This window comes from Phaethon aethereus (genome assembly GCF_964289735.1).
Source record: "Phaethon aethereus genome assembly, chromosome: Z".
Taxonomy (NCBI): Eukaryota; Metazoa; Chordata; class Aves; order Phaethontiformes; family Phaethontidae; genus Phaethon; species Phaethon aethereus.
In genome coordinates, this window is record NC_138577.1 from 45,227,800 (window position 1) to 45,254,359 (window position 26,560).

Consider the following 26,560-nt stretch of genomic DNA (forward strand, 5'->3'; position numbering starts at 1 on the left):
TATGTGTGCATGTGTAAATACATATACTCATTCTTGAAAGCAAAAACTTTTTAAGGAGTCAATGAGGGCTTTGGTAATCCAAAACTAGGCATCAGTAATTGGTGGCATTAGAGTAAACTCTGTATTCCAGATTTGGGGCTCATGCACTTGAAAGTCTTAAAAGAAAGGTATTATCAGTTACTTCTAGAGGCCCTCCAGTACAACATAGCTATTACTGAGCTGCTGATCTTGAGACATGCAGGGCAGTCAGAAGAATGAGTAAATAGAAAATTTTGCAGTAAGCTGTTGGAGCATCAACAAACATGACTAATTGCCCAAGTTCTTTGGCTCCTTGGTAAAGCAGATTGCAGAGGCCTGCATCTCATGAAAGCCCTCTTAGGTCTAAGGCAGCTCTTAGCAAAGCATCTGAAGTACCCTTAATTGTTTGTGTTCTTAATGCAGAGCCTCTTGAATACATTCATTTTTAATAGAGGATTTGAGCGCGGGGCCCATCAAAGAATGGCAAAACTACATCATTCACTGGTTCTTGCTGTTGCAATGATTGTCTTTTGATTTATTTGCAAATGACAAGCTTGTCAGACCCCTGATTGAAGTGCTACCCTCATTTTTGAAGTATCATTAAAAATTAACATGACGGAATTCAGCTGCATTTTCTAAAATTGAGTCAATGGATTTTTTTTTCTTCACTCCTGTAATTCTTCTGCCTCCATTCCATCTAATTAAGAACTTAAATGTTTTGACCTAACCATTGCCAAACTCAAGTGTTTGTACTTAAGTTTGTCTCTTGCTAAATAAAGTGAATTCTTAACAAAATGACAAAGAACAAAAGGAGCCAGACTAGCTACTAAATATAATATTCATTTAAATAAGTCATTTTACTAAGTAGTTAAGAAAGAGGTTGTACATACAATTGTATTTTTTTTTCCTTCTGCACTGTTAAAAAAAAGTATTGAAGTGTTTTCCTCTACAGTAGTCTATTCCAGATCATTTTGCATTTTGTCAGCCTGCACCTTCCAAAGCACCATGTAAGATAACATACTTAAATCAACATGATTTCTTGAACTAAAAATTTTTGCACTGGAATGAAAAGAAGGAAGTATAACACAAGTATCCAAACCTTATATTTCTCACCACACCTAACACTCGTGCATTTTATCACTAATGCTGGAAGCCCTAGCCTAAAGGAGCCACCACTCACACTTTTGAGTGAATATTACAACCTTTCTCTGAGGAAAATTAGTTCATCACCTTTCAGCTTCAGAGGTTTCAACAATAATAATTTTGGGTTTGCTTCAATACGTGTCTACCACACATGTCACAGTAGTGACTGTAGCTATAGCTTCCATGGTGATCTAAAAAATTAAATCCTCCACGTTATTTTTAACAACCAGTTGTATTGTGACAACTGCGTTATTATTAGTGCCGAAACTCTTCAAAACTGTCCAGGCCTGCCTTTACAAAATAATACTCAGCTAAAAGTGTCCATTGTATGTCAGAAGCTTGCTATTCTTTCTTGCAAACTGTACTTCCTATATCACAAAGTTAGATGAGTATTTGAAAGCGCTCCACCACCACTTCCTAAGGATGGGCTTATGTATTCTCATTTATTACATTTTTATTTATGTAAGTTATTTCAACACAATGAGAATCACGTTTGACATTAGAGTGGGAAGAACACAGCTTTGGAGCAAGTTTATTAAAAGTAAAGCACGAAAACCCAAAGTTCTGATGATACCAAAAAAGCATCTCCTAATCCATTCCATTAAAGCAAGAGAATCAGCCTTTAATGCACAGAAAACAATATACTATCAAATCACATTCACAAAAGCTTTAGAAGGCAATTCTGAAGTACTCTGCCTCCACTTCCAACATGTAGAAAGCCAAGTACAACACTGAACTCCTTCTGGAAGAACAAAATGGACTTCCTGCCATTTACAGCATGTAACACAGTAATCCACCAGGGAGTAAAGGTCAATGTTGCACTTTTGGTCATTACCGAATCATTTGAGATTATCTGTGGTGGGGATGAGAAGAAAATCGAAGCCTATGAGAATGCTGCAAATGGCGCGACCTCAGACCAATTTTCATCTCTATAACAGACACATGGATAAAAGCTCTCTTTATGGGACATGCTTGACCAATTTTTTAATCCCTGTGTCAAGCCAGAAATCAGCTAAATACAACTTTTCAAGAGTCCTTGGATAGGAAACTGCATGTGTATGTTTTAGTCTTAAGCTAAAGTTTATTAACCATTTAATATTTTAATTTTTCCAGCAGAATCACTGAAACAAGCTGTACATTTAAGTGATGTAGCCTTTATTCTTTTTGTGATTGAGATCTTTGAAGACAACAAAAAGCACACACATCCACAGAGAAATTACGAAAAAAGAAACATTTCACTGCACTTAGCTCTCCGCATGCTTTGTAACAACTTTGCTACAGACTCAAGCACTTCCAAAAATTTCTTCCTAAAAATTTGGGGGGTGAGGGGATGTTGGAGATTTAATTAAATCTCAAAACTTAATAAATTGAGGGTTTTGAATATTTAAGACTAGCATTCTGTTCATGAGTTACTGAATCCATGTTGAACACTGAGATATGCATATATTATTAATGCCCTTTTATTTAAAACTAATACACTACAATCTGTTTTGGCAACGGTTGCAAAAGGAAAAAAAAAAAAAAATAAAGGCAACATGTCATTTAAAAGTTTAGGCCCCCATAGTATATCACTGTCAAACAACAGCGTGTCAAGCTAAGATTCAATTCAGGTAAGTGCCACTGCCAAATTTTCTTGTTCCCAGACGTGCTTTAAGATTATTTTATTGCTTAAAATTTAATTTGTTCCAACTCATGTCTCCATGACAACGTTGGCTAACCCTGCAAATCATTTGAGTAATTGGATATCTTATCTTTCTATTGCTCGCAAATCGAATGATTCTGCTAGAACTGCAGCAGCCAATCAAATTTACAGGCCTCCTGAGTAATAGACTTGCACAAGTAGCCACATTTATCTCCCCTTTACCGCTGTATTAACCACCCTGTGACAAACTGTGGAAGTTGGCCTTCAAACTCTATTTTAAATTATAAACACTGTCATTACTAATATTCTCACCAACAGGAGGCGGTGGGAAGGTTTATTCTCAACAGATACTTGAAATTCAATCTGACAAGTGGCAATGGGTAGCGCTCATTTCAGCGACAGGAACAATCTTTGTATTTTGGGCGTAAGCTGTCAGTTTAGCATGACAAATCATTAACAAATACAGCTTTCCCTCTGCCCCACATTTGTACTACTCATTTTAATTGCAAGATCAGCCACCCACAAGATGATATTAAAACCCCAGAAGACTGGCGTGAAAAAGCCTTAACTATGAAAAAAAACGAAAACATCACCATATTGCAAGTGGGAGTGGGGAGAGGAAGAAGTAACATATAAATATTAACAGAATAAAACCTCAAAATTATAAACCTACAGAACGCCAGATAGTTTCCACAGTAAAATTAGTGGTTTTTTTTTTTTTTAATTCAGCATCTAAACTACATTTATCTGAATCCTCTTAGACATCAGTTTAAATTACAGAAAGGTCACATTAATTTAAACATAAGCTACATATGATGCACCAGTCAACAGCCACACTTGCCAAACATCTACTACAGGTTTGGACTTCGTTCAACTGTAAAGTGAAGAGACTTGATATATTTCAGATGTCTAATTTCAATGTTTTCTATAATAGAGAGAGGTTGCTGTGTAGCTCTCAGGGAACCACTGTACACAACTACCCATCCCATTTCTAGCTGTAAATCCTGTTGAACCCAAGCCAACGGGCAACAAAGAACCTGCTGTCAGGATGTTAAAGCATTCACTTTCACACACCTTCACTATGTCAAGACTCTTCTTAAACTTGACTAAACAGGACAATTATCACATTTCTCTCTTAATCCAACTTTAGCCCACCTTGCTCAAGCACTTGCAACTACAAAAGGTGTGTTTATCCAAATTCTAGTTCCACAGCTTAGTTTCCATGCCTACGGTAACCTTTAATACACACAGAAGTATTTAAATGTCAAAGTGAGCACACGGTTTCATTTTACTTTCAAGTTGTTTTCCAGCACACACAATTCCCACTTTTGCTTAGATTCCATGAGATTCTGAGTAATTCAAAGGTTGACTCCAATCCAGAAGAGAAGGTCTTGCCATCTTTGCTTCCAGGGGCACACTTTCTTCAAACCACGCTGAAGACATTTAGGACTTGTCCAACATCTCAACTAACTAGTCAAGCAGAAAACATTACTACAGAGGGAAAGGGCCAGCTTAGTAGACCACCACATCAGTGAGTTAAATATGCTCACAGGAGGCATCCATCAGGCAGCAGAGGAGCCCAAGTGACCAGGAAAACTGAGCTGGGAGCAGAGGTTTTGGGAAGGAACAATAAGCTATCGGATGAGCTTCCCCTCTTCCCACAAGACTACACTCTCATGTTCTCTTACGGTGCTCTAGAAGAAGCATGGTCTCCAAAATTATCCAGCATGCTTTGTATTATTACCCTTAAGAACATAATTTACTCTGGAAGTCAATTGAGCAGCAACAGTAAGAAGAGAAAAAGAAAGGAGGCATAGAAAAGCAGCATATCCAACTGCTACACCTCTACCAGAAATGAGCCCGTCTGGCTTTTCATTTAGTTTAGGACGTTATTTTAAAACTACTTCCTGTTTTTCTCTCACTCCTGCAAGCCACATCCAAATTTCTGCATACACCCTTGCAGCACTTGCCACACTGAGCCACTTCATTGGTCTGGCAGCAGAAAGTCAGAGCTCTCGCATAGCTGGAGAAGTGCCTAGAACCACACAGCTTATAAAAATCACGAGCATAAAATCCCGCAAACCAGGCATAAACGTTTACAGTATGCGAGTCGATAACAAAACTTCCAGTCAGGATTCAGTCCTTATCAATTCAAGGAAGACTGTAATAGCAGTAGAATCTGGACTTGCCTAGAACAATAAGCATGCCATCTGACAATAAACAAGATGCACCAAGACAAGGGCCTGAAATATGTGGAAAAATGTAATATATTACATTGACAGGAACTTTAGAAACAACTACCAAATTAAATTTACTAAATAAGTCACACGCACTTTTGTATCTTAAATGTAATTTCACCATTTTACAATACTTACTATATTCACAGCTCAGTTTCAAAAATCAGTCGTCAGAGAAACAATTTAAGGCCTTAAAAAGGTGTTCATATCAATGCTTCAGGTGTCATCAGGTGACTCACTAATGAATAACCAGTTAAGAAGACTGACAACTCTTGTTAGTTACTAGCAGAATTATCCACCACACAGGAAGGCAGGCAAAAAATAATGGGCAATTTTCACTACATGAAGGAAAAGGTTTAGAAATCTCAGCAAAACCTTGGGAACCTGTCAATAAGTTTCTTCTCCATTTTATCATTTTTTTAATATATATTCTGTTACTCACAGAATAGAAAAAAGTGAATATACCATCTAGATTACATTCTAATAGAGAAGAACTGATTGAAACTGACAATCATTGCAGAGTTTATAATCACCAGGACAGGAATAAAGAATGGAAAAGCCAGTAGGACTTTGGGAAAGCAAATGCCAACTGGCAAGATCAGCTTTATAGGACCTGTTACTGAAGGGGGAGATAAAATGGCATTATGGAGAGTTGACATTATCTATATGAAACAATATTAAAGACATGGATGACAGTTAATACACGTGAGAATGGAAGAAAAGACACAGGGAAAAAGGGAAAGGATAGAATTATGCCAAGAGACTAAATCCCAAATTCTTAACTGACTCCATACAAACAAGAAAGTGTACAGGAAGTAGAAACTAGGTCAGGTGAGCCAGTATGAATATATACAGCACAAGCACATGTTTTCATAACTATGTGCCACTAACAAGCAACATCTGAAGTAAAGGTAGTGCTCTACAGGTTGGAATTGTTGGTGGAAAACAGAAAAAAAGTTTGATTCCCTCAACTAGAAAAGGAAAGATATGGTCAAGGCACACACCGAGAAGGCCAAAAAGTCTATACTTTTTTGCATCTATCTTAACTGTACAAGAATCATCACCAACCACGTAATTAATATAAATTATAGTCACACAAGGTCAATACTGCAACTTAAACAGGAAAGGAAGAGATCAGAGCATTCCAGGTAAAATGTCTTCAGATTGACTAGGCCTGATGAAATAAAAAGGGCACGTTAGTGAAGACTGCTAGGGGACATCTTGCAGAATCTGAAAATATCAAGTGGATAGGCACTGTCCTTTCATAACTGCCTAACAGACACAAGTGAACGAGCAAAGACACTCCAGCTTAGTTATTATTCCTCAAGTTAGGGGTACTAAAAAGCCTCTTCTCCATAAACATCTAGGTGAAACAGAGATATACATCACAACTCAGAAGTATTGAAAAATGCTGAAAAGCAGTAAACGACATCAGAATTATGCGATGTCCAAAAAGGTAGAGTAATTGTGGCTAAGAGAAGTAGATGATGTTAACATTCTCACTAAGAATTTGACACTCGTAGCCCTCTTAGGAGCAACACAAACAGCACAGCCCAGATAAAACTTCATGGGAACAAGTACAAAACTGCTTGATGATTAAACCATGTATGAATACATCCTTCTCTTTTGCAAATTAAGAATGTCTGCATGCATGATAGACCCAGGGTTTTTTCAGTATTTCCCACTAACAAGCATAAAGATCTCTTCATTTGCCCTAATCCTTAATTTGCAGAGAGTTTCAAGCTGAGAAAGGCAGAATATGCCAGAGAATAGCTTCAGATCTCACTTGTCAATGAATGGAAAAATGGACTACAAAAGAAAAAGAAGGACAGGGATAAATAGGGATAAAGGACCATAGCATGCCTAGACAGGAACATAAAGGAAAAGGAAATAATGGGCCAGGAAGGAATCTCTTGGTCACAGCAGATCAGAAGTTGAACCTAAATCAATAGCGTGTTGCAAAAAAAGCTTCCACCACAGTAAGCCGTACGCTAAGTAAACCTTCTGTGCTACTCAGCGCAGCATTTCCTCCCCTGGAGTACTGCACTTATTTCGGGCACTGTACTTCAGCTAGGCAACAGCATTCAGAGAATGAACATCAGACTGTAGAGGTACACAGAATGGTTCTGGCAGGCAGGAGAATGACCTGCTTTCTCTATGCACAGTGAAGAAAATGCATAGTAAAGGACTGAAGCTGCAACAGAAAAGATCGAAGTTGTAACTGAAGCAGCACTTCAACAGCAAGGACATAAAAGCACGCTGCTACCTAGAGAGTTTGCGAGTCACCACAACTGTTAAGCCTTCGCCAACAGATAGGACAAGCGCCCTGTCAGGAATGACACCGGTATAGCTGATCCTGCTAGGACACAGGGAGGCACTAGGTCCTCTCTAGTGCTGTGATTCTACAGTTCATATTTCAGTTTAAAGAAACAACCTAAGAGCCTCCCACAGGCCTTGTTAATTAAAGATTTTTTTGTTTGCTTAACTGGCAATTTACATCCATCATTTGAGGCCACAGACAGCTAGCTGTCTGCAAAGCAACGGCCGGAAGCCTTATAACCAGTTACAAAACAGAAATTAAGAGCAACCTTACACCCAAACTGACACATGAAGAACAGTGATAAACATTTTAGCTTTTTTTTTTTTTTAACAAAACAAAAAAATTTCTTGGAAATGGAAATTGTTGTGCCAGCACCGCAAAAGAATGAGCTTTCTATTAGTTATTTTTCCCAAGAAATTGTGAGGTTTTCATCCCTTCCCCTGAGGGATTTAATTCAAACTTCTACATTTAAAAAAGTTGAGCTCATCATACCACGAAGCAGAGACCACAGCAATTCAGGGGTTTTAGAACACTTAAAAAACAATTTCATAAATATGCAATTTCCATAGATCATGAAAACTACGCAGTTTTAGATGTCCTTTCCTTTTCCTGACCCAACAAAAGCAGGTTTCTTCATAGACTTAATACCTAATCAAGATGCAGCTGAACAAGCATACCTATTCTTGCTCCCCTTCTCCAAAACTGAAAGCTATCTTTTTGTTTTTGCTTGCTAATCCATAAAAGCCTTTAAAATGTCACAAATAGAGGCAGCAATGTTTTGTTCTCTAAATCAATTTTATCCTCAGCCATCAACTAGATGTTCCAGCACAGAGAAAGAACAGTCCTTCCCTTCTAATTCAAAAATCCATACTACCATTGCCCTTGCAAACTGCTAAACAAGCAGTATCGGCAATTCACTTGTGTTCTGTAATATATTTACTGCAAATCCCAACGGCTTGCCTCCTAATGCAGTTTTCTATTGTGTCTGTTCTTGTCAATACACTGGCTGGTCACCTTACAAGTAAGCTGCTTTGACCGACTGTTTACACAGACATCAAAAAGATTCAAGAGGAATAAAAAAAAAAAAGACTGAACAGGAAAAAAAGAACATCCATGCTGCTGAGAGAGGAGGAAAAACAAACAAACAAAAAACCCCAACCCTACCCCAAAACACAGATTAACCTCAGTTTTCTGTTTTGTTATCACATAGACAAAAAGGCTAGTTAGATCTTTGGATCACCTGAGAAGTACAAGGTATTTCCAGATAAGCAGCCCTGACAAAAAGCTTACCCAACACCCGTTAAAGAACTTTAATTTGTAATTTAATCATCTGTGTTAATTTGTTCACATGTCTGGAGAAAGTATAGAAAAGGTGAGAGCAACTCAGCCAATCCTCAATTACAGATTACAGTCATCTAAAACACTATGGAATTTGTCATTAGCTGCAGAATACTATTATCATTATAAAAAGTTCAGTGAAACGTACCAAACTGATTAGTTTCCTGAAATGCTTTCCCCATCCTAGAAAGTGTATTTTGTAACAACTAGGCTTGCTAACAACTAAAATAATCCTCAACATTTAATAACTTAAAATACTACTACCCTGTGGAATAATGCTATAAACCTTTTACTATTGCAATTTCACTTAAGGTACTGTGATTATGGTTCCAACCCTGAGAATTCAACATTGTTTCCAGTTGTTTATAGGAATCTGGTGACAGAACAGGGAGGACTGTTTTTTTTAAGTACCAAAAAGTGCATCACTACGCCTTCTTTTAAAAGGGAAAACCTCAGGTAATAACTGATTTTTAAACCTATTCAGATTTAAACTAGAGTTCAGTTAAGAATGAACCCGATTTCAGTATGCTCTAATCTACTCTTCAATCATCCCCAGCACCATGCCATAAACAGGTCACCGGTGGAGTTTCACTGGGGCCTTTACTGCAGTCTGGTTTATGAATATGTTCAGCAGTGCAGCCTGGAAAAGACCGCAAGCAGTGAGTAAGAAAGCTTGCTCCATAAGAGAGTTCATTCAACGGAAAAATAATGGCTGAAGAACTGCAAAGAGACCTTACAAGTCTAAGTGGGCAATGAAAAGAATTATATATAAACAAAATTTATGCATACTAGGAGTAGCCATCCCTAGCCTCAATGTCAAGTGATGGCTCCTGTTCATGAGCAAGCGTTCACATGTGAAAGGTGACTCCAGCAGTTCAGCGCTTCACGGCAGGCAAAAGGGATATCTGATACTGGGAACTTTACGAAAGAAAAAAAGAAGAACTTTCTTTTTCTCTTTCTTTTTCTTTTACTAAAGAGAAAAGAAAAGATATCCAGAAAACAGAATTATGTGATAATATAAATCTTTGAGAGAGGGGACCTGATTGCTGACAAAGAGGTGATTACGGAGAAGACTAAGCCAGATTCTTCTCAGAGGTGCACAGCAGAAGAGCAGAAGTCAAGCAGTGGTCACCAGTACAGAAAGGCAAAGTATCAGTTAGTGACGGAAAAAAAATTTTCATGATGAGAGTGGGTCAAACACTGGAAAGTGTTGCCCAGAGATGTCACCCAAGATTACCTCCACAAAACACTTAGATAGAAATGCAATACTTGCAAAAGCACAGGCTGGAAGTTCAGGCTGAACATGGGACCACGTGCAAGTACTTTAAAAGCCATGGTTTACAGATAATCGTAAGGACTGATCCATCAAACTAGCTGTTTTGACAAACACATGCTGAAAAATCAGGAATTCTCCCTGTCAGCTGCTGTTTTTCCTCTTTCTAAAAGCAACTATGTGAGCACCTACTATTGCTCAAAGTGACATCCAGACTCCAACTAAGTGTAATGCAAAAGGCAAAAATAGTAGTGTTTGACATAATTGCCATTACATATCCCCAAATCTTACTTCGAGTGGAAAGATAACCTCGTTAGTTCTACTCAAAGCTGTTATCATTTTTTAAAAGAACAACACCATGCAGTCTTCTGATAAGCTCCAGTTAACCTAGAATTGTTTTTAAAGGCTTTTACTGTATGCCAGTGGTGACCTACTACCAAACCTAAAAGATCCTATCTTCCATTTTGCCTAAGAGACACAATGCAATTTTACTGTTTTGCTACAAACACTTAAGTGCTAGAGCAGGGTGGGAGTGAAGGCAATTCAAATACTCAGCTTGATTTGGTATAACAACTAGCAGAAGGAGGAAAAGCGTTAAGCTTTTTCCCCTAGAATCTGTTGTAACAGAAGGGGTACTGCAAATTCACAAAGCGTCTTCCCTCTTAAGTCTTCTCCCTGCCCCCAAAAACACCAGAAAAATTGTTTTGGTCCACTTGAACCAATCCATAAAGTACATCAACAGACATTTGGCAACCTAAGTTCCATCAACGCACAGGACGTTTAACAACAAAGCTGGTAGGAACAAGTTTCCTCTCTCCCTCCACAGTCCAGTGAGGAACATGAAATCTGGTAGACGAAGTCTAAAACGCGAGATGATCAGGCAGTATTTAACGTATGCACAGTGTTTACACTGTGACATACTTTCAGATTAATTTGTATATATAGTTGACGTAATAGATGGTATCTGACAATATGGTTATCTCAAAGCCACATGGAGATATATTTCACAGAGTGCCCTGAATCTGTCAGATAAGCTCTGTAACAATAATGCTGGTCTCAAGCCTGAATGTGGTTCAAGAGACAAGAAAGTTGTGGTCATTACTCTAGTCGTTCCTCCCCGTTCAAACTGGCCACTCCAGTTGTGGCAGAAATGGCTGCACTGGTGATACCACTGTACTCATTTAGAAACCAAACATTTGTAGTATAAGTACAATTTTTTTAGTGAAAAATCTATGCCCCAATCAACCCATTTTCTCTTTTAAATAACAACAGGTTTTGCATGCCTTGTCTGGCAGCAATAACTGTAAAATGCTCTTCAAACACTCATTGTACACCACCAAAACCTTAAGGATTCATGAAGTTTTTCATTCCAGTAATTAAAATGCAAGCAGGAAAAAAGAAAAAAAAAATAATTTATCTTTAAATCCCTTTCAAAAGCACAGCCATCCTACCCAGGAGCTGTAGAGAGCTAACTAAGCTCCTTAATTCTCTTCTATTTAACCCACTCCTGAAGACCGATGTTCTAATGAGATAGCAGTAGAAGATTCTTCCCTTTGCCATAGAGCGTTAGAAACGATGCCACAAAACAGTCCAGGCTAAAACAGACATTTAACTCTTGTACAGTTGTTTAACATAATGCAGTTTGGGAGTTTGTACCCTTTTCTACAAAAGGCAAGGTACTGAATGACAGGTCTGCCTCCAGGCAGGTCACAGAGATCACAATAACCCACCCAAAGAGAAGGAAACCTAGCTGTCACCATTGGGATAACAGAAACCCACATAATGTTGTAGTTTAGATAGTCTGTCAGTTACTTCAGCAGTGATGAATTTTTCTTTCTTTGGCTGCCTGCCACTGAACGAAAGCTAATCTTGCTCCTAAACAATCTAAGCATTAAATGCACAGGAAGCCTTATCTTCTGACTTATGACAGAAGATGACAGACAGAGCTGGTGAAAATGAAGAGGTGCTGCCCTAATAGCCAAGGGCAGCAACCCTTTAAATACAGTGTGATTTTTAACACCCAACGAACTCTAGATGTTGGCACTAACAGTTGATGAATCTGCTTTGCCAGCCTCGGATGTCACAGTAGGAAAAATCTGACTTGGACAGTATAACACAGATGAGAAACGTAGAACCACACAAAGTGTCCTTACTTATGCTGTCTTCTTGACACACATGAAAACGGTGTCTAAACCAAGTGCATCTATTCAAAATGAATCCTCAGGTGTTTCTTTCTGTTTCAGCCATGCAAACCTTAGTTAGTAACTATTCACCTTAAAACAATTATCTCTGAAAACTGTATAAGAATACACACACACACACACCATCCTCTTAAGAAGTAAGCTTTGAAATTCTTCTTTAAAATAAAAATATTTAAAAACCCGCACAGAAACAAGACTAACCCCCCCCCCCATCACACAGAAACCAGCCACAAATATGCCAAAAAGATTATTTCCTGATCACTGTTCAGCCAGCAGGTTGAAATACAGCACCAGTACCTGGATTTAAGCACATGGTTATGCAACTAAACACTGCAAAGTGCCAAAGCTAAAGTTGTGAAGGAAGCCTCACCATGGCCATTTCTGGACTCCAATGCAACACATTCAAGTGGAAAGCTCTGCAGTACAGCTCTTTGTGTATGGAAAGTTTGCCACCAATTAAGTCTGTTTATAGCAACATTCAAGTCCTGGCTAACTTTGTTTCAGTCAAATTGTAATAGATTACCAAATCAAATGAAGATGGAACTGCTGATGCAACTGCATCGGCACAAGAAACCAACTCTTCCACAGGCAGGCAAACTGCAACGACTTCATTTTTTTCGCAGTGACTCTACCTTAGCAGTGGCGACTGCACCACACTGCATAGAAAAACACTGCTGCAGTGTAATTTTCTTCTTTTTCGATCAGCAGCCCAGGCACTCTGAAGGGCTTCACACAGAGTGCGTGCAGATCCACATAGGAGGCAGGCCTTAAAAGTGTTACAGCTGGTTCGGTGGAAAGTTTCCCCATCACTGCATTTTTCAGTAACAAAGATGTTGTCAGAAATGACAATTTTTCGTGTCCCCTGATGATGCCTTGCTAGCATTTGGTTATAAGCCATAAAGCAGGAATAATTTCAGCCTGTCAGGAGTCTAGCTAATGCCCAGTTTCCCCCTAGAGAGAATTCCTGTCAAACGTAATGAGAGCTCCAAAGGCCCTCTCTACAACATAATGAGCACTTAGGCCATGCTGGTGATCAGCCAGCAAAAAGCATCAATTTGAACCTGGCTACACCCTTGGGGCTAGACGTCACCAGTTTTAATAAGAATTATGAGTACTATCTGCCAAAAGCCTCCTCGGAACTTATCGTTAGCAGTGGAAATTCAGAAGAGTGTCACCGGCAGATTACGGGAAACAAAAAACCCTAAGACCACCTACATATTGGACTGTAACACCATTTGGCATCCTCATTGCAGGCATCTAAACCAAGAGTCTTTAACAACAAGTTGCTACTTTTATTGGAAATTAGAAGTACTTTACATGTAAAAGCATAGTATCTAAGACTCATATCCAGGGAGATATATTTATGCCTTCAAAAGCTCATTCTTTTCTTAACAGCATACACAGAGCAAATGTGCTCTACTCTCCCCAGCTACAATGACCACAGGTATAATGCTCTGTCAGAAATCTTAAAAGCTTCCTGAAGCATCACTGCCTACTGGGTATGTAATTATAGTTGCCATACATACAGAACATTAAACCGTTGCAATACGCAGATGTTAAGGTCAAAGCGGAAGCCTCAGTTCTGACACTCTTTAATCTTGTGGGCTTAATTGATTTTATCTAAAGTTAATTCCCAGTACATTTACTGAAGTCACACATTCTCTTCAAATATCTTCTGAAAACAACTTCCATTTTGCACCAAATGAAACTCCTATACAGATGTTTGCTTCCTCACAGGTTACAGGGTGCTAAAAATTTGTTTAGGAGAAGAAAGAAATCTCAAAATCACACAGCCTGGAAAAGTGACCTCACAGAAAAACTGACATTCTTCTAAAACACAAGACACAAGGAGACTAATCCAGCTACAGTACCGAACAAAGCCAAACACTACTCTAGTTGTTCTGTCTACCTATTCAATGCATTAGCTTTAAAAAAAAAAAAAAAAGAGGCTGTCATAGTATTTCTTCGTTTACCAACTTTTTGGATTCAAACAAGTGTACCTCTAAAAACCAAGAGAATACCTACCCAGCTTTGCAGGCAGAAAGTTATCATAGAATTACAATACCACCGTATCAAATATAGTATTTTTAGGGGAAGACAAAACAAAAATCAGAGAGTTCAGAGTTACAAAAGCAAAATTCAACTCTGCAATTCACTAGTTTAATGAAAGTCTTTGAATATACTGAAGATCCAAAGCCTGAACTAATCAATTTATTCGCTGTGCCCAAGCCGGTCAGCCATGCTCTTTTAATTTAATGAAACAAGAGTTTTAGATGAAATAGCACATACACATCACGAAAGAATTGTATTGTTGCACTTTGAAATGTGTCCAACTGTGCAACTTCATCTAATGATAATTTTTTTTAAGAGGCCATCGATTTCTGAAAGACTTATTGTACCAGCATCTTGATGAAAAAGTGAATGTCAGCATATCTACAGAATACTTACACCCTGCCATTAATGCTTTATTTGGCAGACAATGACTACTCAATTGAGGGTCCTCTGGGCTGAGCAATCATTTAGCTTTTCTTCTCTTATGAGGTCCTTAGTGTCTTGTTCCAGTTCAATACTCTTTTTATTCACCATTATAGTGGCCATAAGTGTGAATTTTATGGGAACTTGCAAACTCATAGTCATAACTAGAGCTTTCCAAGTCACTAATCTTTTCATACCTTTAAATGGCAAGGATTTGAGCAACTATCACCGCATATGCTACACATGCCTAAGACCAGTTCTACATATCAAAGGCTCTACCACCAACAAAAGAAAACCACATAAAGCACTGAATTATATTTTCGAAACCACAGACACAAGACCTTTCCTTTTTTTGCCAATGTCTTTTGGGACCATTACCAAGAAAGCCTTGTCGTTCAAACTAATCTATACCTCATTTGACAGCAGGTAGGCAAAGGTTTACTAATCACAGCTACAAATCAGCCTATTGATTCAGATGCATGATATAGTCACCCGAACATTAACAGAACAGCTACATTTAAATGCACTAGACAGACTGCAGATATTGTGGTTTAGAAAACAAAACGCCTTACCTGTTTGTGCATTTCAATGTTTAATCCATACGACATTTCATAATACTGCAAATAAAGAAGCATACATTATTTTTTTATTCTGGCTTATATTGAGCTAGGAGATATTTACTCAAATAAATAAAAAACAAATATACTTACCATCACATAGTGCCTCTGCATTTCTGTCTTTTCACTTGCCAGTTTCTCACATTCCAATTTAAGGCTACAAAATAGATCACACTTTAATGTAACTGTTATATCATTCGTTTTGACATTTACCCACTTTATTGGTATTTTGACAGAAGCAGCTAATTAAAAAAAAAACTCGTTAAACTAGCACACAAACACAGAAAGACTTAGTTCATACTTTAAAAACCAAAGCTGAACAGGAAATTTAAAAGGTATTTCATGGGTGCTGTATGAGACCCAAACTGTCTCCAGAACCCAAATATAGCAGCTCTGCCAAAGCATGAAGATTGGCTATGAAGTGCTACAACTTTCAAGCTGTAACAGGATCTGAACTTCTCCAAAGTATATGGCAAATCACTGCCAAGTAACACCACTCTCGTTTACAATTACAACCTGTGTATGTCTAATTCTTAAGTACTCACTAGCCAAATGTATCTTGCCCACAGCTTGAAAATCAGTAAATTTGACTATCAGTTACTAGAAAGTCTTCTATTTTTGTTTTCGTAAATTAAATGAAGTTGCATTTGGCATTTGCATATCTCATCACTAACAAGGGTATAATTCTGACTACTGTCACTGAAGGCAAATGCCTCAACACTCCCTTTTGTTCCCTCGCAAACTAACTTTTTTTTTTTTAAAATGACACTAGTAATCATCCCTGGGAGCAGTTGGTGCGTAAGCCAGCATTTTTCACTTCCAGCTGCGATATCGAATGTTTATCGTTTACACTTCATTTCGAAGGTAATATACGGCTTAAACAAGTTAACGACTTTAGAGAAGACTATGACTGCAGTATCACAGGTAAGAAAGAGGAAGCCTAATCAAAACCAAGCGATTTCTAACTGGTAAACCTGAAAAGATTTTATTCCTGTCCTGGTCTTGAGGTGCACGGAAGTAGAAAATTAAGCAAGATTAATGCCCCTTAAGGCCAACTGCCCTGTGTACGCAAGAGCCCACACCCTCAATCTCTGTAGGGACCTCAGCAGCAAGCACAAACACAGCAAGAACGTTTGAAGGCCAGCATAGCAGTCAAAAACGCATGCCACGGCTTCAGGAGATCCACGTCAACTTTGTGTTAGTACTCCAGTACTTGTTTGCTTTAACAATCCTTCTTGACTCTTTAAGCACCGCACATTAGCATTTTATTAATCTTTGCATTAACACCACACACAAATGAGCAAACATGGGAATTAGCCTCCTTAATGCTCGGTGCCACAGAATTAGCGACGGTCTTCTCTCGAGATACTTAAAAAAGTCCTCCACAAAAGGATCCCTACCAATTTTTTTTTTTTTTTTTTTTTTTTTTTTTTTAATGCATACAAGCGCCGAACCGCTCCGGTTTCGGCATTACCACCCCCGGGCAGGTGACCGGGCAGCACACCGGCAGCACAGCGGCAGCAGGGCCCACCCGGCGCTGGGCCGCCTCTTCCCGAACGCCCCATCCTCCGGGCAGTCCCCGCCAGGGACCGCCGCCCCCCGCCAGACCGGCCGGCGAGGGCAAGGGGGCGCGGGAGGCCGGGCCCGGCGGCGCGGCTCAGCCGCGGGGCCGCACGCCACCGCCTGGACGCGGCCGTTCAGTGCAGCCCACCCCCCTTTCGCCCCCCGCGCCTGGCCGGGGACGGGGCAACGGCCCCCGGCGGCCCGCCGGCGCTCACCTGTGGTACTGAGCCTGGAGGAACTGGAACTCCTCCTTGATGCGGTCCAGCGACTCCGGGATGGTGAATTTGAAAGGCTGGCCCGCAGCCTGGTGCGGGGTCTGGCGCGGCGGCGGCCGGCACGGGAGAGAGAGGCACGTTCAGACACAGCGCGGCCGCCCCGCGGGGAGGGAGGGGCGGCTCTGCCCGCCGCAGCCGGGCCGGGGCGACGGAGGGAAACGGGGCGGGGGGAGAAGGTGGGGGACAGCCCGCCGCGCCCGCCACCGCCCCGGGGCGCTGCGCGCTTGCTACCCACTCGCTACGCACCTTCCCGTCCCTCATCTGCGGGGGGCGAGGCTAACCGCGCTCCGGGAGCCGCTCCGGCCCCGGCCCACCCGCTCCTTCCGCCGCCGTCAACCCGAAAAGCGGGGCGTGCCGGCTCCTCCCCGCCGACCCCCGCCGCGGGGGCACGCCCGGCCCCGGCCCGGGCGCCGCGCTCGTCAGGGAGGGGATGCTGCCCGGGCCGGCGGCGACCCCCCCCCCGCCGTCGTTCCCAAGGCAAACAAGTTGCCCATGAAACAAAAGGGGTCGGGGGAGGGGAGGTGGGGGCGCACCTCCTCCCCGGCCGCGCCGGCACGCAGGCTGCGCCGCTCCTCCCCGGAGGGCACAAACTTGGGAGGGAGCCCGCCCGCTCCCCGCACCCCAGCGAGCGTGGGAGCCGGGGGTGCGTCCCTGCGGGTCAGCGGGGCGCCGCCCGGGCCGCCCAGCCCCCGTCTCGCCCCGCGCCCCCACCCCGCAGAGAGGCGGCCCGGCCCGTACTTACGGGGTGCCGGCTCTGGGGGAACATGGCTCCGGCCACAGCGGGGCTCCCCTAGCAGCGCGGTTCTCGCGGCGAGCCCCCCGCTTTGCACCGGCTTCGCAGCCCGAGGAGCCGAGCGGGCCGGAACGGCGACGGCCGCCTTCCCTCCGCCGCCGCGGAGGGCAGGAGCGGGGCGAGGCGCCGCTCAGGGCCCCCGCCGCGGGGACATCCTCCGGCCGCGGCGTCCTTTGTTGCTGTTGTTCCGGGGAGGGCTGGGGGTGCCCGGGAGAGGCGGGCGGGCCGCGGGCGGGACGGTCACCGCCGCTCCGCGCTCCTTCGGCGGCGCTCCGGCCGGCGGGCGGCGCCCACCGCGCCCGGGCGCGGCGGGACGGGACGGGACCCGACGGGGGACGACCGCAGGAGTGAATAATCCCCCCTCCTCTCCGGATCGCAAGTTGCCGCTGCAATTGTAAGGCCGGAACGGCCGGGCGGCGGCGACTCCACTCCCCGCTTCTGCCTCTTGCCAAGAGGGGAAAATCCAGCCGGAGGAAGCGGGACGCGGTGTCAGCGGCGGGACCGTCGCAAGCCGGGGGGGCGAGAGAAAGTCTCCGGGGAGTGCCGCGCTGCTCCCGGGCGCCGGCGGAGGAGCCAGGTCATCGGCAAGACACGGAGCGATGAACAAGGGAGGAAGGCGGGAGGAGGAGGACGAAGGGGGCGGGGGGGGGACTCTGCACAGCCGGCCCCGATCGGAGCAGCTCCAGTAGCACATGCACGAAACGCAGGAGGGCAGAGGAGGGGGAACCCCACACGCGGCAGAGACTCTTCCGTTAGTTGCAGAGAGGTCCCTAGGACAAAAGAACAACTGAACTCCTCAAAATGCCTGCTGCCCCGGCCGGCCAAGCCGCCCGCCCCGTCGGGTAAAAAATAAGAAATAAGAAATAAAAGCGTCCGTGTCGTGGCTAAATCAGACGGAAAGCTCCTTCGTGCAACGGCACCACCGCAGCCTCCTCCAGGCGGGCGCGCATCGGGGAGCAGCGCGTCTCACCAGAGCCCCCCGGGCGCCCTACATCGCATCGGCGGCATCACCATCATCCTCGGCAGCATCGTCACCATCCTCATCCTCCCCCTCCGCGCTGTCCCACTGCTCCTCGCCGACCCGGGATGAAGTTCTCCCTGGCTGAAAAATCCGGGCCGGAAGCGGCACCGGCCGCCTGTCCCCCGCCGCGCCGGCCGAGGGGCAGGGGCGCAGGGGCGGCCCCGCGGGAGGCGCTCGGCGGGACGGTGCGCGGCCGCGGCCGAGCGGGACGCGCTGTGCTCGCCCGCGCCGCTTACATTAGCACGCGGTTTCACACTCCGCCAGCTAACCAGCCGTTCGGCCCCGCCCACGCCACAGGGCGGGGCAGGGGGGGGTGAGGGCCGCCGCCGCCCAATCGTCGGCTCCGGCACCAACGTGGGGACGTGATGCGCCTCGGCGCCGCAGACCAATGGCGAGAGCGCAAGTCCTGCCGCCACTCAGCCTTTCGCTGGGACCCGTTTCTGGCGGAGCGGTGGGAGCGCTCGGAGATGGCCAATAGGGAGGCGCGGAGCGCGCAAGGCGGCGGGGAGGAGGGGAAGGTCGGTGGGAAGGAGAGTGGCGAGGCTGAGCTGTCAATCAAAGTAACGTGGGCTCACGGACGGGCGGGCATGGAGTGGAGAGGCGGGGCGAAGAGGGAGGGGGCTGCCGGCGAGCCGCGCGCGCAGCACCTGCGCGGTCCCGCCGCCCGGGCCGGAGGCTCCGCGGCGCGGAGCTCGCGCCGCTTCCCCACGCGCGCGGTGCTGGTTTTCCCCCCCTCCACCTCGTTCGTCGTTTAGCGCGGCTGATAACGCGCGGCGCGTTGTTAGCACCTGCCCCGGCCCGCTCCGCGCCTTCAGCCCGCCGGAGGTTTCTTTCCAGAGGGACGCCGTGGCGAGCGGCGGCCTGCCCGCCAGCGGGAGAGCTGCTCCGCGCGTTGCGTGCGTACGCCGAGCGGTGTCGGCAGCGCGCAGACCCGCGGCCGCCATCTCCTGCGGTTTTCGCTACAGGGGGCCCCGACCCGGCCCCGCCCGCAGGCCGGGGCTCCTGGGGAGCCTGGCCCAGAGCGCTCGGGGCGCAGCGGCTCCGCTTCCCTGCTCTGTCGCTCGGGCGGGCAGGTGCGGCGCCGTTCCCGGTCTTACCTGCGTGGGTGATAGCGGTGCCTGCCACAGCACCTGCTGGCGGTGCGCTCAGCCGTACAGAAAATACCGCTGAGAAGGATAAAACCTCAGGCTTGTTCGCGTCACTCGAAGAGACCAGCCGAGCTGTTGGTTAAGAGTGACCCTGTGATCCGACGGAAGGTGTCCTTTGGGGAAAATACGGGCTTTTTCGTAAGAGGGGCCTGCTAGAGGAAAAGCTGTCAAGGACTTTGCTGTTGCGAATGGCTTATAGGCCCACTTGAGGTAGATGAGGGTCAAACAAATTCCACAGGCTCTGTGTGTGACTACTGAGATGGCGAATGGTGACCCAGCTTGGAGTGGGAAGTAAACTTGAAAACATATCCTCTATTAACAGCCACCTTATTCACAGCAGAATTACACGATAAAGGGTGAAATACTGGTACCCTTGGACTTAAAACAGTGCCTGAAGACATATTTATGCTGCTAGTATACCTGTATATTACCGAAAAAGATGCCTTGTAGCGCATCATTTAAACATGGTAAGGGTAATGCTATACTTTGCATTTTATTAGAATTACCCGTTGATGTTTACTAGATACACTTGTTTAGAATTGTATTGAGCTTCATCTTGTATCCTAACGAAAGAGCAGCCTGTGTTTAAAATTTGATCTGAAATATGATATGTTGCAATGTCAAGATACAGCTTTACTCATTCCGAGTGCTGATTTCCATACTACGTTATTCCTGGTTTTACACAGAAACGACCAGAGGAAAAGAAAATGAGACTCTCTCAGTCTTCTGCAGTGAAGTTTGGATCCATTCTGGGCCTACAGAGTTTTGACACAGAAAACAGATGCACGTGTGTGGGTCTGTGTGCATGTATATGTGTACATATAATAGTGTCTGTACCTATAGGTGTCCATTCCTATACATATGTATGTATGTGTATATATATATATATTTTATATATATGTGCATATGTCTTTGTGAATACATAAATAAATGTTAGGAATTTTAATGTTTTTTAAGAGGTGAGGCAAAATACCCTTGATACTGACATTTGATAGACTGTGATTCCCAGGACGGGAATGTAAACTTGTCTGGAGTTCCACATGCATAAGTCAAGCTAAAAATCTTACATTCTTTTCCCAGCTCTTCCCTTGTAGTCCTGGACAAGCCAACTCACTGCTCTGTTCACAGCATTGGAAATCTTAATTAATTAATGCTTATAAAGTACTTAGATCTTCAGATGAAAGATGCCATAAAAATGCAAGCTATTATTATATACTTTATGTGTGTACCTAGTAGCTATGGAGTCTGTAATAACGTAACACTTACCTAACTTTGGTTGTACTTTACCTAACCTGCTGGCACAAGTTGTTAATGCAATATTAACAGATACGATATTAAAACACTATGTTTTGGAACATAAACAAAAGCTTTTTCTTTTAATTGCTTGCCTACATGAAAGTTGAAATGTCTTGTAACATTTATTTGTCATCATTAAAATGTCCAAGGCATGTTTTAACAGAAAAGCTCTATTTTCTTGATTTTTTTTTTTTTTAAAGTGTTTTTAACCTACTTAGATTCTGGAATCAGACACTTAGGGGCATTTTGAATCTTCTCCACTATAATCAAGATAGAAGTGCTGCAAAAGCAGTTGTAGAATCAAATGTGATGATTTGTATTAGTTTTTTTTTCAAATGAGAGCCACTGACATTACATAGTATGAAAAATAACCAACATGATCTGATATTTAACTAATTTATAGTGCGTCATCATTGGTTGATTAGAGCATAAAAATTTTCTTTTTTTTTTTGATGTGTATAAATCTGGATTAATCCCAGAAAACTGAACATCCTCATTCCATTGCAATACTCACTATTTACACTACTGAAAGACAGGCCAAAACATGGCTAAGCATGTTGTAAAAAGCTGTATTCAACTCAAGGTAGTATTTTATACCAGATCGTTATGCCACAATACTGTACAAACTCTGTACAATTCTCAAACCGGATTAAAAATAATTGTGTTTAAACCTTTGTCTCATGTTTTAAAAATACAATAAAAAGTTTGCCTTCAGTATTAGATTCCCCCCTCCCCAAACCATTCTATTTAATCATCCATTGGACTCTGCTGTTTGAAATCAATTGTTTTTCACTGTAAGCATTTTAATGTAGTGTTCCTACGATGTATAGCTAAGTGCCTAATCCTGCGTTGACTACGTACTGAAAACTCACACTGGACGCAGCTGGAGCTTTGAGTAAAAAAAAACAGTATTGGGTCCAAAATGTAGTTTGAATATACTGAAAGGATTTCAGATGTAGCATCTGTTCTTTAGGGAGATGACGTCTTGTATGATGTTCTGCTTACCATACTGTTTATATTTTTTTTCCTTTACTGTTAACACTACTATTTACAAGCAATATTTTTTAACTTCCCACAAGCTGGCACATATAAAAAAATTTTGACAATGTTAATCACGAGGAGTTTGCTGCAGGTGGGTGGGAAATAATTTAGCAAACTTGTGATTTATCCCACTGTTCTACTACCTATGTAGCGAGAGCAAATCAGTGAAGGAAGCAATCACAGAGTTGAATAGATCTTACGCTGTCAAAGTTTTAGATTGAGAGATCATTGGATTTTCAAGTGAAAGAGAAAAAGAGTGTACATTTATAAATTATGTATACATTCATGGGGGCGGTTGTTCTATTTTTTTTTTTTTAATGACAGGACAGCACAGGTGGGATAGAGAAAAAATAGTACCTGAGTCATACCGTGTATGTAGTATAGTAGTGAATACCTATACAGCTGCAAGAATAATAATTATTTTGAGGGCGTGCAGAACAATATCACTTTAAAAATATTTCTTTGTTTATGAAGTGCAAATGATGTGAGCAGGTTAAAGCAATTACATTTCTAATTATTCGCTATCTTTTGGCTAATAGCCACTGCATACCCTCTTTGTAATTTGATTTTTTTTTAATTAGTAGCTTTCCTTGTAGGCAAGAATGTTCAAAACCTTGTGCTAGGTCATTTTATCGTCATGTCTGTATTCCCTTCCCCCATTTTTTCACCCTTAAAAATTCTCCAAGTTGAATTAAAAATAAAAGTCAGTAGCAGATCGTGCAGCAGTAAAACCTCACATAAAATCAGATCCAAAGAATCCCTTGTGGTTTCACACAATATGGTAAAATTAGAGATTGAAGGAAACCAACAAAATTAAACTGGGAACATTTGAAGAGAAATGACCAGGCTTTATAAAAATGACACATTGACTGGCCAGTGTGTTTTTTTTTATCGACAATTTCTTTGTTGAGGCATAGATCAAAGAAACCTGCATATGTTTTCATTTTGTTCTAAGTCTAACTAGAAAATTACATCCAGATGTTTAATAGGCATTCTGTTGGTTTTTCTGCATTGATTAGATATGTTGGTACTGTTTGCTTACAAGTGTAGCCGGATCATTAGCTAATGCAAAGAAATGTTTGCAGCGAGTTGCTAATTAGGTCTTTTGGAAACTCTCCATACTCAGGAACAATTTGTACAGTGGCCAGAAAAACTTGTGGTACTTGAGAAGTCGCTTTCCCTTCTGTGTCTGGGAAAAAACAGTCAGTTGCTTTCCCTAATCTTCTTTTGCCTACAGGGATTGCAGCTTGATCCCAATGGGTTGAAGTGCAAATAAATTAGGAAGAGACCACACACACGCACGCGTGTGCGCACACACACCCACACCCCCCCCCCCAATCTGCTCTTTCAGTCAAAATGCAGTTGTACAATCTTACAAAAAGCTAACCAAGATGGAGTGTTTAAAACTAAAACGTGTTGAATTCTCAACCTTCATGTTATCAAATACACAGCATTTTTGAGCATACTTTAGAGACAGATGGGGAAGCCCTTTATGATAAATGAGTGTACTTGAATTCATTACTGTGGTACTTATAATTAAAGTAGCTCTTTCACAACTTCACTACTTCTGCAGGGTACTTCAAGACAAAGCTTAGGGGAAGCGTATACATGGATGACAGAGGGGTGAAAGAGGCGCAGAAGAACTTTAATCTCCTGTGTTTTGTTAAGTCTAAAAAGGGGTCAGAGATATTACCTGTTTACAGTATTGTGAGGGAAATTGTTGTAGACTTCATGGCTCTGGCCTGATAACCTTTTAGGTGCAGTGTCACCTTTCAAAAGATGCTTGACAATGTCAATGGCCTTTCTAATAAAAACCACCTGCCAGTACATCACACTTCAGCCTGTTGCAGAATGAGGTCTCCACCACAGGAGATGGCAGCAAAAGGAGAAATGTGTGTCTATTTTGTACAGTAAAACGGGACACATGCTCATACCAGCTCTCTGAGCTTGTTGTCACACATATGACTAAGTTTACTCCTGGAAATAGTCAATGACAATACTTGCCTGGAAAAGGATATCTCTGTGTCAAACTTCACCAGATGAAGGTCATGCATGCAGAATGCATAGGTTGTATGTCACATACATGTGTAAAATGTGTGTTTACCAACGAGGCTATACAAGTGTAGAAGACTGGGTTTTCTCCCCTTTTGGGGGGGAGTTATCTATAAGGGAAGGGTACAGAGGTACCCTTCAGTAGACTACTCGTGGTACACTATTTTTCCTTGACTTGCAAAATCCTACAGCTTTTCCAGCCTGTTTTGGTTCCCTATATGTTGTCTTTTACATGAATAGTAGAATTTCTTTAATCATTTTCCTAAGCTGTCAAAAACATCTTAGAAAGAGTCTACAGATCACCAAAGATCCTTAGACCTAAAATCACTGGGGCAATAGTATTGATACAACTGTTGCTTCCACAACATTTATTGAAATGAGTGAAGGAAGTTTCATCTTAGAAAGAAAGAGATTATCTGAGAGGGAGAGATGGCACCAAGTGCACTGGCATTTCAGGGTTAGGAGCAGCAACTGCTTGCTGCTGCAAAGGTACATGAAGCCCTGTTCTTTACCCTAATATCTGTTCTCCATGTATGAAAGCAACAGCCTTGAGGAATCTTTTAAGTACAGTTGTGATACAGAAATATTGTGTGCGAAATCATGACTCTGTCAGCCAATAGGAATTAGGTTCAACTGGAAGTTGGTTGGAGTTTGGCAGCTGTTTCTCTAATACTTGTGCCTCTCAGTTCTTCTGAATTTGAGCTCTTGCCTACACTGAGGTTATAAACCCCATATGAGCTGCTCTCATACCAGCCTTCTACTCCAGACCTCAGATTTCAGTCTGATGGAGTCTAGATGAGAGCAGATTGTGCTGTCCTGCTGTCTCTTCATAATGCGGATGCTGTAATGTGCTGGCATGCTACGGCTGCAACATCTGCGGAGATGTTCTTCTAGCACTGGTGGCGCAGAGACACTAGGTCTGTTTCCAACTTTCCCCATGCTGTAAAAGCTCTGGGTTCCCATATTCTTGAGAGAATGGATTTACCGATATGTCTTTTAGGATCCAATGGGAAGTGGAGAGATTATGAGAAAGAAGTTGCTGGACAGGGATAGATGCAGAAAACTGGGGAGAGGGAAAGGAATTATACAGGGAGGGAACATTTCAGTACAAACGTGATGCAATTCTTAACACATGTGGAAATTTCCTTAGAAAAACACCATTGAACTTCAGGCAAGATTGTAAAAAGTTACAGTTGCTCAGAGTACAAAAAGAAAATAATTAAATGATTCTGTCATCCAGTACTGTCCACTTCTGTTTTTCTTCTCACTCTGAGCTTACTTCCCTTCTATTATTTTCAGTTCAGGTGTCTCAATTTATATTCTGAAGGGCTATGTAATCATGTAATGACAACTGTGACTATTAATCGAGCATATCATCCTCAAAAAGACGAAATAATAAATTCCATATTTTGTCATACATGTAGAACTATAACTAATATGGATCACCTACTCAGTCCTTAAGTGAATGCTCAAAAGAAGCATCCCATCAAAAAGACATGTCTTGCAACTACTGATCTTTTCTGATACACTGGTATGCTTGTGATCAGTGGCATCTCCTAGTATAAAATTGGTATAAAGAAGAGGAAAAATAGATCCGCCCCACTTAATTCCACTTACGTATCACTGCCTCTAAAATACTATATAAACCTGCTACCTCAGAAAGCCACACGATATGATTACACAGACAGTAGAGTAACCATGCACCAAATATCTGAATATTTAGCAGTTGGAAAGCACAATTAAAGGTTAAGATTAATACTGGTTATTGTGGAGATAGCAGCTAAAGTAACTGAAAGGACATTTTTTGTGAAAACAGAGGCCTAATGAGTATGGTTTAGGTGGGATGTTGTATGCTGAACTGCTTGGGTGGGGAGGGGATGGTTGCATGTGGGGTTTTTTTGGCGTTGTGCTTTTTTGTGTGGTTTGTACAAGAATGATTTGCCATCTACCCACCTGATCTCAAAAGCAATGAAATGTATGCATATATACCATAATTTACCAAATACAACAGTTGGTAGTAAAATATTTTCTATCCAGCCCCTCACATTTTCTGCTGTAGCTTTACTGTCTGTTGATGTCCTTATGCATACTCAGGTGCTCAGCTGTC

At 42.7% G+C, this 26,560-nt stretch overlaps 1 protein-coding gene across 3 annotated transcripts in view; it reads right to left on the reverse strand.

Annotated features, from left to right (window-relative positions):
• LOC309415664 (transducin-like enhancer protein 1) overlaps positions 1–17,868 on the reverse strand; it is a gene marked incomplete at both ends in the record, with an annotated part of 72,797 nt that extends 54,929 nt beyond the window's left edge. For all 3 annotated transcript variants that reach the window (XM_082013264.1, XM_082013263.1, XM_082013262.1), the window contains 4 exons: positions 15,220–15,264; positions 15,358–15,421; positions 17,043–17,143; positions 17,845–17,868. In XM_082013264.1, coding sequence (XP_081869390.1) covers positions 15,220–15,264; positions 15,358–15,421; positions 17,043–17,143; positions 17,845–17,868 — 234 coding nt within the window. The remainder of the gene's footprint in view (positions 1–15,219; positions 15,265–15,357; positions 15,422–17,042; positions 17,144–17,844) is intronic.
• Between the last annotated feature and the right edge of the window lie 8,692 nt (positions 17,869–26,560).